This window comes from Scleropages formosus, chromosome 3 (assembly GCF_900964775.1).
Source record: "Scleropages formosus chromosome 3, fSclFor1.1, whole genome shotgun sequence".
In the NCBI taxonomy this organism is placed as follows: Eukaryota; Metazoa; Chordata; class Actinopteri; order Osteoglossiformes; family Osteoglossidae; genus Scleropages; species Scleropages formosus.
The window spans coordinates 15,500,733-15,513,433 of record NC_041808.1 but is presented as its reverse complement, the minus strand read 5'-3'; the positions used below and the strand labels follow the sequence as shown (position 1 = coordinate 15,513,433).

General features: G+C 40.4%; 1 protein-coding gene across 1 annotated transcript in view; it reads left to right on the top strand.

Moving 5' to 3' along the window:
- The window catches only part of LOC108935187 (disabled homolog 1-like), an 87,496-nt gene that overhangs the window by 16,365 nt on the left and 58,430 nt on the right, over positions 1-12,701 (top strand). Inside the window, exon 2 of the mRNA XM_029250713.1 lies at positions 8,030-8,236. Coding sequence (XP_029106546.1) covers positions 8,125-8,236 — 112 coding nt within the window. The 5' untranslated portion in view covers positions 8,030-8,124. The remainder of the gene's footprint in view (positions 1-8,029; positions 8,237-12,701) is intronic.

Here is a 12,701-nt window from a genome sequence, read left to right as displayed (position 1 = left end):
TAGTCGAGTGATGGATTCTCTGGTTTGTGCTATTCCAGCAGGTTGGCAGAGGCCTTTAACTTTCTGCTAACTGTCCTTTATCAAACCAGCGAGGGGGAAATGAATACTTCTGCTGCATGAATCAAAATTCAGAACTAGGTTTTTATGTGAGGAACTGTGAAAATTGAAATGGTTCTTTAAAACCCAAAGGGGTCGCATGGCAGATACAAATCAAAGCCTAACCTCACTTGATTAGCAGAAATCTCAAAGGAAACGTAAAAATGATTTCACATTTACAACTGATTAAAAAGTCAGTCGTTTGTGCAATATTTAGATTTAATACAAAATACTTCATTTCTTAATTTAACATGACAATCTAAAATACGTATGCTACAATAAGTATACAAACCAAGATTCAGATGATCAGCATGATTTCAGCACACACTCCTCTCAACAGTGACATGTGTCTGTGAACTGATTCTATCAGTTGCCTTCCATTAGCTCTTAATGTTGATTTAATAATAATACTAGCATACCAGAGGATATCTGTCCAGTCTGATACTTTTGTATCTGTGAAAGCAAAAGATCTATCATTCAAATGCATTTGAATCATTTTACAGTTGTGGGAGACAAATTAATGTACTATAACTGGAATATTTTCACATGAAGCGACTAGTGTCTGTTAATTATCTTTGTGCATAGAAAACTCAAATAGAATGCAAGAATATAAGCAGCAGACATCATTATAAAAATGTTTGACTATTAAAAAATGATAAAATAGGCTAGGAAAGTGTCATGGAATATGAAGGGAAATATGCAAAGAGCAAACAGCAAAGTGAAGGATAATACAAATCAGGGAGGCTGATTCTCTCATGCAGACATAGAGGGGAACAGTCTGCTGTGCAAAGTCCCATTTTCATTTTATCAGGAGTAACAAGACACAGGGGGAAGTCACAGAGGGTGGAAAAGAGCGCCGTGATTTATTTTTCTCTGGATTCTGAAAGCATGCAATCCCCTCTAGGTTTACGGCAGCTTATTTTGAATGTGCGCCATGCTTTGTGAAAATTTGCCTTTTGGAATTAACATGAAGTCCATTACCAATGTATAGCAGCTGTTCATACGGGTGAGAAACAGTGGTTCTCGGTCATGCACTTTTGACACGAAAGAGTGGGAAATTGTAATCGTTAAAAAAACATTTGCTGCTGGTGCTATTTGGATGACATGGCAAGCAATGCTCTTGCTTGCTCACGGCTCTAAACCCACTGGTAAGACTTGTTAGTGCAATCGCTTACAGGTTAAATCTTGAACTTTGCTCCGTCACTCCCTGATTGACTTTTTTACACTTCTGCTGTTACTCAGTATGGAGAAAGGAGCACTAACGAAGGGAAGCGATCATAACCGTTGAGAAACAGAGAACATTTTCGAGGTAAAGCAACAACTTATTAAATCGTTCTGTGAAGTGTCTGTTTGCGAAGGCAATAAATTAATAATTATAAAGCTTTATGGTGGCATTCAACATCATCTCATCATCCATTTTTCATACTGTGCTTCTGTTCCTTCATTGCTTTTATTCAAGTTATGCTGTTGCAGTGTTATTTTAAATACCATATGTAAAGTTCAGTTTATTTAACCGTGATGCTTTAAGTGACAGTTACAGGGAAACAATTTTGAATTTCAAAGCACACTTTAAAGGCGACACGTTTTGCTTAACTACATCTAGTCCGAAAGTATTGAGTAAAGGTTAAATTTTTCGAGACTGGTTTTGCAAAAAGTTTAATAAGGCTACAGTACTGCCATATGTTTTGAGTAATACTGGGATGATTTTACAGCATTTTCACTGAGGAGCTACTATAATAGCAGCCAATATATGTAATATATCTGGGACATAGGAACACATGAATATTTTAGCAGCATGTGAAAAGGATCAGTGATTCCAGTGTCGTAAAATACATTTCAAACAGTGAATAAATTACAGATTAACCGCCATTCTGGTCAAAGTACATATTTCTCCATATTATCTGCTTTTCTGGTTCATCTATACATTTAATTTTTCATTGAGCAATCTATCCTTCTGAAGACATATATAAAACCAAATTCAGCAAGGAATGACTTATTTACTGTAATATATAATTGAATGCATGCAAATGCATTGCGCGAAGTGCAAATGTACTACAAATGTGACACCGATCAAGGTTCTTTGTCTCATTTGTTTTGAGATTGCAGATGGTGGTTTTCCAAAATTTTCAATAAATGCAGCAATAACATTGTATACTCACAATGAGACAACTAGAAGAAAGTTTGACACAAGGAAGAACAATAGCAAAATATATTAAATATTAAAAATATTCGCCCAAAGGAGAGCTCGCATCAAAGATGCCTTTTCTGGTTCTGTTCGAGCTGCTAATGAAAATACAATGAGCAATAAGGTGTCAAGAATATTTTTTAATCTCCACAAAGATCAGTAATAAAACGGGGAAATCCCCGAAGTGAAAGGGTGCCTTAAACAAGTTTCTGAGGAAATTCTTTATTTATATATTATTTGGAGCAGCATTGTTGTCTGCCACATTAATGCATCTTCACACTCAACTGAACTCTTAAATGTCTTACGCTGACAAGTTTTGACAAGAGACAGGTATGGTTCCTTTTTTTGATAAAATCTTAAGTGCGTGATACATGAATTAACGTACTGTGGAAAGAATAGCAGTATGACTGAGTATAGCAAGGCACGCTGCCATTCAGCGAAGTTTAATGAGCGCAGTGCGTCATTCACTTGCTATGAGGCAAATCAAACTGGAAGGATTGAGGGTGTGTTCATAAATCATTTATCACAGGCCTTGTATTGTCACCGGAATGAAAAATTCATACAACATTTGTATTGTAAATCATCTCATGTTGCGGAAAAGCTCAAGTATCACGAAAGGCTAATTCTTCAGTCTCCGTGAACTGTGGTTTCAGCTACACAAAGCCAGTACAATGTGTAATTTTGACTTGTCCTGGGCTGAGTTGTCAGTCAGTATGATTTCAGCACACCCTTTTCAACGCTCGCATGCGTCTGTGAACCAAATGCAATTTTTTTTTTTTATTTTAGCAATGCCAGCATCACAGAGCACGCAAACTTAAAGGGATGAAACTGCAGTATATCTTCAATAAATCCTGAAAATGCCATATTAATTATGACACTATTCTTAATGTAACTTGTTGTTAAAGTAATTTATTCTGAGAATGTTTCTTACACACATGTATACACACACCAGCAGTCCACATACGCACACCTGTATCTGCTTACCACACTGGTTGCCGTATCTCTCTAACGTAGTTACAAGAAACAAAAACCTAGTTGCCACAAGTCTTCCATTTAAGCCCCTATAAACTGATTGAAATCAGAGTTACTGCATCGCTGTCCTCCTATAGGGAGACCCAGGCAGATGTCACAATGAAGTTGTAATTTTATTAGAAGCTTTATTTATTGTGGTTTTTTAACAATGAAGCGGCTGTGCATTCTGATCAAATATCACTTATTTCTTCATACGTGAAGCTGATGCAAAGCCGCTCTAGTGGAAAATCAGTTAGGATACTTAGCCAGAATTTTCCTCCACTTTTCATGTGTCTTTGTGAAGTTTGTCCCACTTCATGGTGAATTGTGCCATATAGCCATAGCTAAGCAGAGCTATTTTTTGTTCAGATAAAGGACTGGAAAAAGTGTGCACTGACCTGACATAGAAACAGCGTTCATGCAGTCATAATTTTTTTTTTTTTTTTTTTTTAAATTTTCCTGATGCTTTGGTTCACTATAACCAAACTTGACACAACTCTGTCACATGTAAGACCGAATGAAGTGCTTAATACTGAGAGTTTAAAAGCACCGGGAAAACAGTCATTTAGCACCGTTAGCCTCGCCGACGTTAGGGACGGTGCGTGGTGTCACCTTGTAGCTGGAATAATAGGGCAGTGACTAAGGCCTGTGTTGTGACTTTGCTGCCTGAACCATGAGCTTGGAGCGCTCTCCTAACAAGATGGCCTCTGCCAGCTGACAACTTCACTCCCTCTGAATACCACCTTGGGCCACCTGGGCTGGAGCCGCATCCCACCACCAGGGGCATGGAGCCAGGCTCAGGGGTCGTGCTTGGACAACCATTCCTCTCCCCTTGACCGCCCTTGCAGCGCACGGCCGCTCTGTGCTCGCGGTGCCGCTCGAAAGTCCGAGTCCGCTTACTGGAAATTACTTTTGAATTACGCGGAGCGAGCAGGAAATGAGCCCACGTGTCTTCCCAGCTCTTCTGCAGCAGTTCCTAGAGATGTAGGAAGCTTGTGATTAGCTTTGCTTTTACTCTTCTGTCCAGATCATTCCCTACAGGTACTGCACAGGTTGCTCACATGTACTCACTGTTGACTAGCACTGTGCAAGGGGAGAAGTTTACAGGTCTATAGGTTTTTTTCTGGACAAAGCACTTTGTGTGTTATCACTAGGCCTAGTTCACAGGCTACCTGGAAAGCAGCGATTATTAGCAACAGTGTTTGACATTAAGGTTGAGGTTGTTATACAACAGCTATTTGCTACCCAGTAAATGTGTGAAACTAGTATTCAGTACAGTGAAGGGAAGTGATTTTCCTTTGGGAAGACTGCAATAAATGGTAGCGAGAATGAATATGACTTTCAGAGGGATGGATTTTGTGCTTCAAAATGAGGATACTTAAATTTAAATAAAAAAGATTATTATCCTTCGACTGGAGCCCTTGATGGGCTGAGTTCTTCCAGAAGCCGTCAGAACAAGTGGTGTTTGTTAACCGTGACCTAAATTGGGCATGACACACAAAGCTGTTAAAACAAAGAACAGATTGAGAGCTATATGACCTAGATACCACTGATTTGAAGAACAGGCGTACAACACATTAACTTGCTTTGCTGTCTGACACAATAACGTGCCTGAATATCTGTCTCTGTGCTAATGAAAATGGAATTTTAATAGCTTTCCCAGTGACAAAAGGCTTTGTTTTTCCCATTTGTTTCATACACAAGGGCATTGTTGAAGGTGCCTACCTGTACAGAGAGCCTCGTGCCCCTTGAGTTTCATGTTTTCAGGAGGGAATAGCTGCTTTATTAATGAGGTGTATGATTCCAGGTAGTCCTCACGAACGCAGTGCTGAGTTAAAACACTCTGTGCACCTTCGGGTGGAACTCCAGTATGCTGGCAACTGTTATAGCCGAACACGAGTATTTATACTGTGGATTCTCGAATGACATTCAAACGCAGATGCAAGAAGGAGGCGACTGTTTTTAACTCCGCTCCTCTCCCTTGTGCAGCAGATTGGTTGTGGTGACCTGTGAGAGGTGACTTGTGTAGCATGGAGACCCTCTTATGACTGTGTCAGCTTTGTCACAGAGGACGCGAGGGGAGGGCGAAACGAGCGAGAACAAGCGCCTGCCAGTTTCCACACTGCACTGGCAGCGAGGCCCAGCGAGGCACAGATGATTTATGGGGATTTAGCTAGCTTCTTGGCAGCAGGCTATTTATTGGCAGCCAATTTCCTGCTTTTTCTGTCGATGTAATTTTTCCTAACATAGTAGGCCTAAGTGTTCACACAAATATCTTACAGCTTTCATATGTTTGATGTTTGGTTCAACTAGGCCAGTCTATTAATAGTAATAATCATGATCATCAGCACCATAATATAAAGCATGCTTAAATTTTCGCATGTATTTAATATATGAAGTATGTATGAGTATGAATATGGGAGGTTAGATATGTATATACATTAGATTATTATACATTTATTCATAAAGTGCGTTTTTCAGTGGCGCAGGTTGCTTTTAGTGTTCTTTATTTAAAGTGACACCTTGACATTGTCCCATTGCCAACTTGATGACTGTTACATTTTTTCATGAGGGCCACCTGCATGTTAATTCCTTGACTTGCTCTTATGATTGTTCACAACGTGTATTTATAATGCTGGAGTTGTCACTGGTGTTGGGAGGCTATAACATAATCCACAGCATTGTTATAGCAGTGCATTAGTCTCCTCATGCCAAACGCACTTGCCCTCAACTTAACCTTATGCATGGTATTATGTATTATTTGTTTTTATTTTTTATTTTTGAAAACCACCACTTTTCAAACAGTAGGATATACATCTTCAGGATGTATGTTTTGTTTTTATGGCCATTTCATTATGTATAAAATAACCATTTGATGTCTGAGAGAGACTTAAAAAGGGAATTTGGGAAATAAGACAAAGCAAAAAATTCAAAACTAATCATTTGTAAAAAAAAAAAATCTATTTATAAATGACACAGTTGCAGTAATATTAAGAAGCTTTATATGTGGTGATTAAACATTTTTGAAATTAAGCTCATTATAGACATTAAGAAATGTATTAAAAGTATAACAAATTTATTTTACATCTAGAGAATGATACATTTGTGAAAATAAATGTATGTTGATTTGGAAAAAACAGTTTCAGAAGTTAAAGTTCAAGCTAGTAGTAATTTTTTTTTTTCTGTTGCATTCAAATTCTTTTTTACTTTATCGTCTTCTTTATTACCTTTCTATGTGTGGCGCCTAACCAAGTTAACCTCTCTTCATCTGAGGACATTTACATTTCAACAAAATAAGGATGTTGCAATATTTTAGAGAAAAAATTTTTTAGTTGCAATGTGCCTCTGTTGAACTATGTTCTATTTGTGTTCATTAAAGTAGAGCCACTGTTTGTTTTTGATCAAGTGGATGTTTATTTTGGCATATTCTCGCTATTAGGCTAATTGTTCCATCACAGAAAGGAGATGAGTAGAATAATTACAGGAGCGCGGGACACTGTCAGAGAAGAGCTGTGTTTTATGCAGCATTCACTGGCTCCAGATGATTCAAGATTAAGAAATACACACACACACGCACACACTGTCTGAAAAAACTTGTCCCATGCGAGGTCACGGGGAGCCAGAGCCTAACCTGGCAACACAGGGCGTAATGCTGGAGGGGGAGGGGACACGCCCAGGATGGGACGCCAGTCCGTTGCAAGGCACCCCAAGCGGGACTCGAACCCCAGACCCACCGGAGAGCAGGACCCGGTCAAACCCACTGTGCCACTGCGTCCCCCTCGATTATGAAATATATTGTTTAAATTGAAAAATGTCAATCATTTAAATATTGGTCAGTGTGCTTCGCACGGTTTTATTCCGATGATCCTTTCTGTGCCCCTTTCTGTGTGCTCAACCATTCAGTGTGTTTATGGATGCGTTTGTCTTGTGGTAAAGCTTGGTCTCATCACCTGACAATTTTGTCCTAGGCACAAAATTGAATATATGGCACAATCACAATTCTTCAGCTGTTGTTGATTACTGAAGCTCTCTTGCTCACTTCTCATACTGCTGAATATTCATTGCAAAGTTGGTAATACAGGGGGTAATACAGTGCTTAAGAGCTACAGTACTCAGTGATTTTTCACAAACTCCACATAATTCAAATCGCTTTGAATGTAGCGGGCAGCATAAGCCAGTGTTATCGGTGGGAAATGATTCATTGCAAGCTTTTACCAAAGACTAGAAGTGGGGCAGGTGGCACTGGAAGCCGTGAGGTTTACGAGACTGAAGACCGCCTGCAGTTGAGCTCAAGGTGGAGACTCTTGTTCAGTGTAGAAACACTTTCTCCATTTATCAAACTGGAGTTCAGATGAAAAGTTCAGCCTCTGGTTAACTGGTGAAGGAGAAGAAAACAAAAAAGATGTGGCTTTATGGAAGCTTCCAGAGGGGGTCGATCAGCATGACAATGCCAACTAATCCGCTCTTAGAGTAGAGAGGAACAGTGGTGACACAGTCACTGTCCTGACCAGATGCCAATCCAGACTCTGGACAATTCTCATATGGGGTTCATGATACCGCAACAATTGCGTTCGTTGCCTCTATGTCCCTATATTCACCATGCACAGATGGATGTTCGCACATAACAGTCACAAGTAGTCATGTCTTGTGTCCGTATGTTTTTTCTAACCCTTACTGCTTAAACCTTTTGCTGATTCCTGCCCATTCTCATTCTGTTCTCTATCATTTCTTTCGCAGCATTCAAAAGAAGTGACCGGAATGCTGCATCAGGGCTAGATCTGGCGGCAGGACTAAGTCACGGTCAGGAGGAGAACCCTTCTAAATGAGCCTGCATGCGCCAGCGGACCTGCTTTGAAGAGGAACAAGGACCCAATAGGATGTCAGCAGAGACAGAGCTCCAGTCAGCCGTGAGACCCAGTGTGAGAAAAGACTCCAGGAAGAAAGGTTGGAGAGCAAGTGCCCATTGATGCAGCATCTGCTCTATCTCTCTCAAACACAAAGACACAGACACAAACACATAATCTTACATTCTTGCTGTCGCTTTCTCTCTCGCACACATGCAAACACAAGGGCATTTAAACTGCAGTTGCAAAGCGTCATCTTTCCTTGTGCTGAGGGAAGGATGTACAGATGATAGGTGGTGAATTTTGGTCCAGGCCTTCAACCAAATTACTTCGTTCCTTTGAAATTCCTGCTTGAATTAATAACATGCAGAAGTGAATTCCTGCCACCGTAACCTTTGTGATCTCTTTGGCTTTCTGAAATTCATGTATCACTTGGAGTTGCCAAATGAGCTTGTACTTAAATCTAGAATATATGAGAATAGTTCATTAAGTCTTGTGTTAGGGTTGTCTTCTTAAATACTAGTTGAATTGCATATTTAGGAGTTAGTGCTGTTAAGAGTGCTTGGACAGACTGAGTCTAGATGGCAACTGGACATTCCAGGACCCGGCTGGGCACACAGAGGCCTACTTTTTTGTTGTACCGCCATTCATTGCTATTTGAATGCTCTTATGGCCCTTCAAGATAGTGAATGCCCGCCATTGCCCATTGCATAATAGTCCTTTCCAGAAGATGAGTGCAGGAGAAAGGTTAATATTCTCCACATAAGACAGCTTTGAGTTCCTGAGAAGGTAAGGCAATTAAACTTTTAAAGGTCATAAAATGTGTGTGTCTAAGAACTCAGTGATTACAGAAGTAATTGCAGGTAGGATAATCTTTGGTCTAAATAGGTAATGGTTAATAGGTAGCCTGAGCCCCCATAAGTCTTTTTGAAGCACTAGACCTGGATAGCTATTATGTGGCTAAGTACTAAGACTGGTTACAAATCATATGCGTGCTTAAATTAGCTACTAAATATATGACACAGTAACACAGCTCAAACTATACCAGTTTAAAGGAACATAAATTCACATAATTCCTTACATATCATAAATTATATTTCCTCATTGCAGTCTATTGTGAGCCCGCTATACACAGTGTAGATTATTTTACAATACACTGTACGTGTTTTGCCCAGGGCCATCTCTATGTACATGAACCATACAAGAGGGGTAGCCGGTTTTCGCCTTGATGAAGCCCTGTCTGACCTTAGCAGTCTCGTTTCACTCACCAGAGAACACATTGAACTCATCTTTTGGCAAGCATCTTTCAGGGCAAGTCTGGCTTTTGAGCCACTTCTTCAAGTTATCCATTAAGGTTGATGTTGACTGGCCTTTTTGTCTGGCGCCCATGTTGCTTGCAGGGTACATTCTCAAGACAGTTGGGCAAAGTGCTGAGTGAGTGGATGAAGGCAATGAACCTGAGTCTGCGTATTGAGTTTGGTGTGTGCATTAGTGTGTCAAATATTAGCACACTGCTCTTCATCTGGAGTGTCTCTCATGTTCTTCTACTGCTCATCATTAGAACACACAGCAAATGGTGTTGTCTTTGCTGAAGCTACACAGGTGCAGCCAAGAGGGAGCAGGTCCCAGATATGGTGAAGTAAAATGTTGTGAGAGGTTTCTACTCTCTCTGTTCTTGTAAGCCCAGGTCTCCTGAGATTTTGTTGTAACGGAAAATATCATTCATATAGGATCACAGCAGGAGCTGCAGGTGGCATGACTTGAACCTGAAGGTTGTAGCCTTGAATCCCAGTAGGGGATATGATCGAGGTGCGGTGCTTAAATTTAAAATATCCACTCCGGAAAAATGGGAGAAACTGAGTCACTTTGAAGTGAAAGTGTTGACATGTTATGTGAGAGGAAAATGACATACAAAACATTTAAAAATCCAAATAATGTTTTTCCGTTGCTTGGGATTGTTACCCATAAAATGTTTCCTTTGAAAAGGCAGATAAATTAGTCAACATGTTGCAGTGTCTAACCTGTAAACAGTACTGTAGGATTTCAAAACGGGATCCTCAGAAGCTCGCATGTTGCACTTGTTATTACTGCTCTTTTACCAGCTTCTGAGGGACACAATATGTATGTTTTCACTGTGTACATTATTAATTGCAAGTAATTGATACTGCTCTAATAGGGTTTAAGCATTCCTGCCGAATCAATTGAGGTAATTAATAATTGCTTTACGGGTGAATTTCCCACCGGGTTCACTGCGGAGGATTAAAAGAGAACATCGTATTGAAATATTATCTGCTGCGAGCAGAATGGACACACGCGGGGAGAGATCTTAATGAATATGAATGCCATTAACGCACATTAAAATGTAAAGGAACCTAATGCGGCTGGGGCTCTTTTTAGAAACAGCAGCACTAATGAAAGAGGCATTCTGCGAGCACCTATCGACCTGTATTCTTTAACTAAGCACTAAATAGCTCTGAATTGCTTTTCTCTAATCTCCCTATTACCATAATGGCTGCTGTGCCAGAGCCTAGACCTGCTCTGCAAGGGGCCTCGGGCCCTGCTGTTTTAACCTCTCGTGCATAGGACTCTGTGCCCAGGCATCCGCCAGGAGTCACACTCTAAGCGATGCCCTCGGTACCCTTCAACCTATCAGCCTCTTCTACCACAGCAGGCTGCAGCTGTCTGCAGCTCAGAGCAAGTGGTTACTATGCCCCTTGCAGGTTTGAGAAGTACAGCGGAGTGTTTGGTGTTGCTCGGCTAGTGGACGCACGTGTGGGTCTGTGCCTTTCTGTGTGTTCTCTTTTAAGTCTGACTGGGACTGTGAACAGCACTAGCGTAGAGTAAACCAGCTTGTGTTTGCTGTTAAGCAGAGACCAAAACCTGAATTCCTTTAGACGATTTTGGCATGTTTATCATAGGGTTCCGCAGCATATCTGGGTTTAAATCCCCACTATGCCAAGGCTTCCTTATGCCTCCATTAGAAGTAAATACATTTGAGTTTGCAGCTACTGTCAGTGAGAACATTACCACAATCAAATGATTTCTTGCTTTTTGGAATGCAGATTTATGCAATCCTTATTTAAATTGATTATGGACTGTGGAAAATGCTAGTTCAGGGCCACAGACCTGTGTTGTGGTCTAATGTGCCAATACAGAAGCACAAACAGTTGCTTTTCATTAATTTTTCCCTCGGTTGCCCTTTATCTTTTCATTACATCGCCGCATGATCAATTCAGAGCTCATGAGTTACCTTTCGTTAGGGGGCCGTCTAAAGAGGAAATGCATCATCACATCGCTGGTACAGTCAGCATTCAAAAAATGAAGCAGTTACACAAATAAGGCAAATAAAAAAATACATGTATGGAATTAAATTATGGTTCTATTTGCACAGTGCAAGCAATGCACTATTTCTGGATGGCCATCACAACAAAATACATTAGTTTATATGGCTGAATATGTTTGTAATAGGCAAAGGGAACATGCCTCATTTATCTCTTGTGTTATATTCAGATGCGGATTGTGCCATTTCCCTTGTAGGCAGGGCCCATGCATGGAAATTAGATATCACTCCATATTCATCGGAAAACCGTCCAGTATAAGTCACCAAATCCTTTTAGCACATGAACAGCATGATACTATTCTGGAAGAAGCATCTCAGTTTTATGAATGAATGAATGTGGCGGAATACCCATCTCCGTCCCTCGGGAAGGGATTTGCACTGCATCATTCCTGTTTTGACCCCACCAGTAGATGTGATTTGGGTGTAGCACGTGGAATGTGTCCAGGAATTCAATCCCATAATGTCCTTGTTTCATTTTGTTGTTCAGGGGAGTTTTCTTGAACCCTGGCTAGAGTGGTCACCCTGAGATAAATGTTAACAAGCATTCCAGTTAGAATCAAGTTGTACTTTCAAATACGATTCTGAAAATATCACCCCCTACCTACGAAAAAACAAAACAAAACAAAACAAAAAAAAAAAATGCACAATTACAGCAAAAATAATCTTATTGTGCAGTGTCTCAGTTTTTTGTGTTTTTTCCTTCTGTCTCGTATTGAATATTACAGCCAGCCTCACAAAAAATCTATTTTCTTTCACATGGATAGCCAGTTGCGTTTCGCCACAGTCAAATATATCATCAAGATTTGTGCAACACCGTGAGAAGGGCACCTGCAGATTGTGCGGCACACCCACAGAGAGCGATGGTGGTGAAGAGCAAGCGGTCAGAAGCATTTCAATGGGACCTGAGTCATTGCTGCTTTAATGAGTTCAGCCACTGTACCAGGGTTAGTACAGTGGAGTGTTTTAGACAGAAAACAATGAGCCTTTGATAGTGTTTCTACTCATTCTGATTCCCCGACTGATTGCTTCATTTGGTAGAAGGGTTATCTTGTTGTGTTCACGCAAAGCATATTGTGTGTTTTGGCATGGGACTTGCTGAGATTGCTGCTTCTGAGTATGACTGACTAAGCACATTACCACAGTCATGTTGGGTACATGGGGGTTATCACATGTACATTGCAAGGTCTAAAGAAGAACCCAGTCAACAGTAAGCATTTCCTGTGTA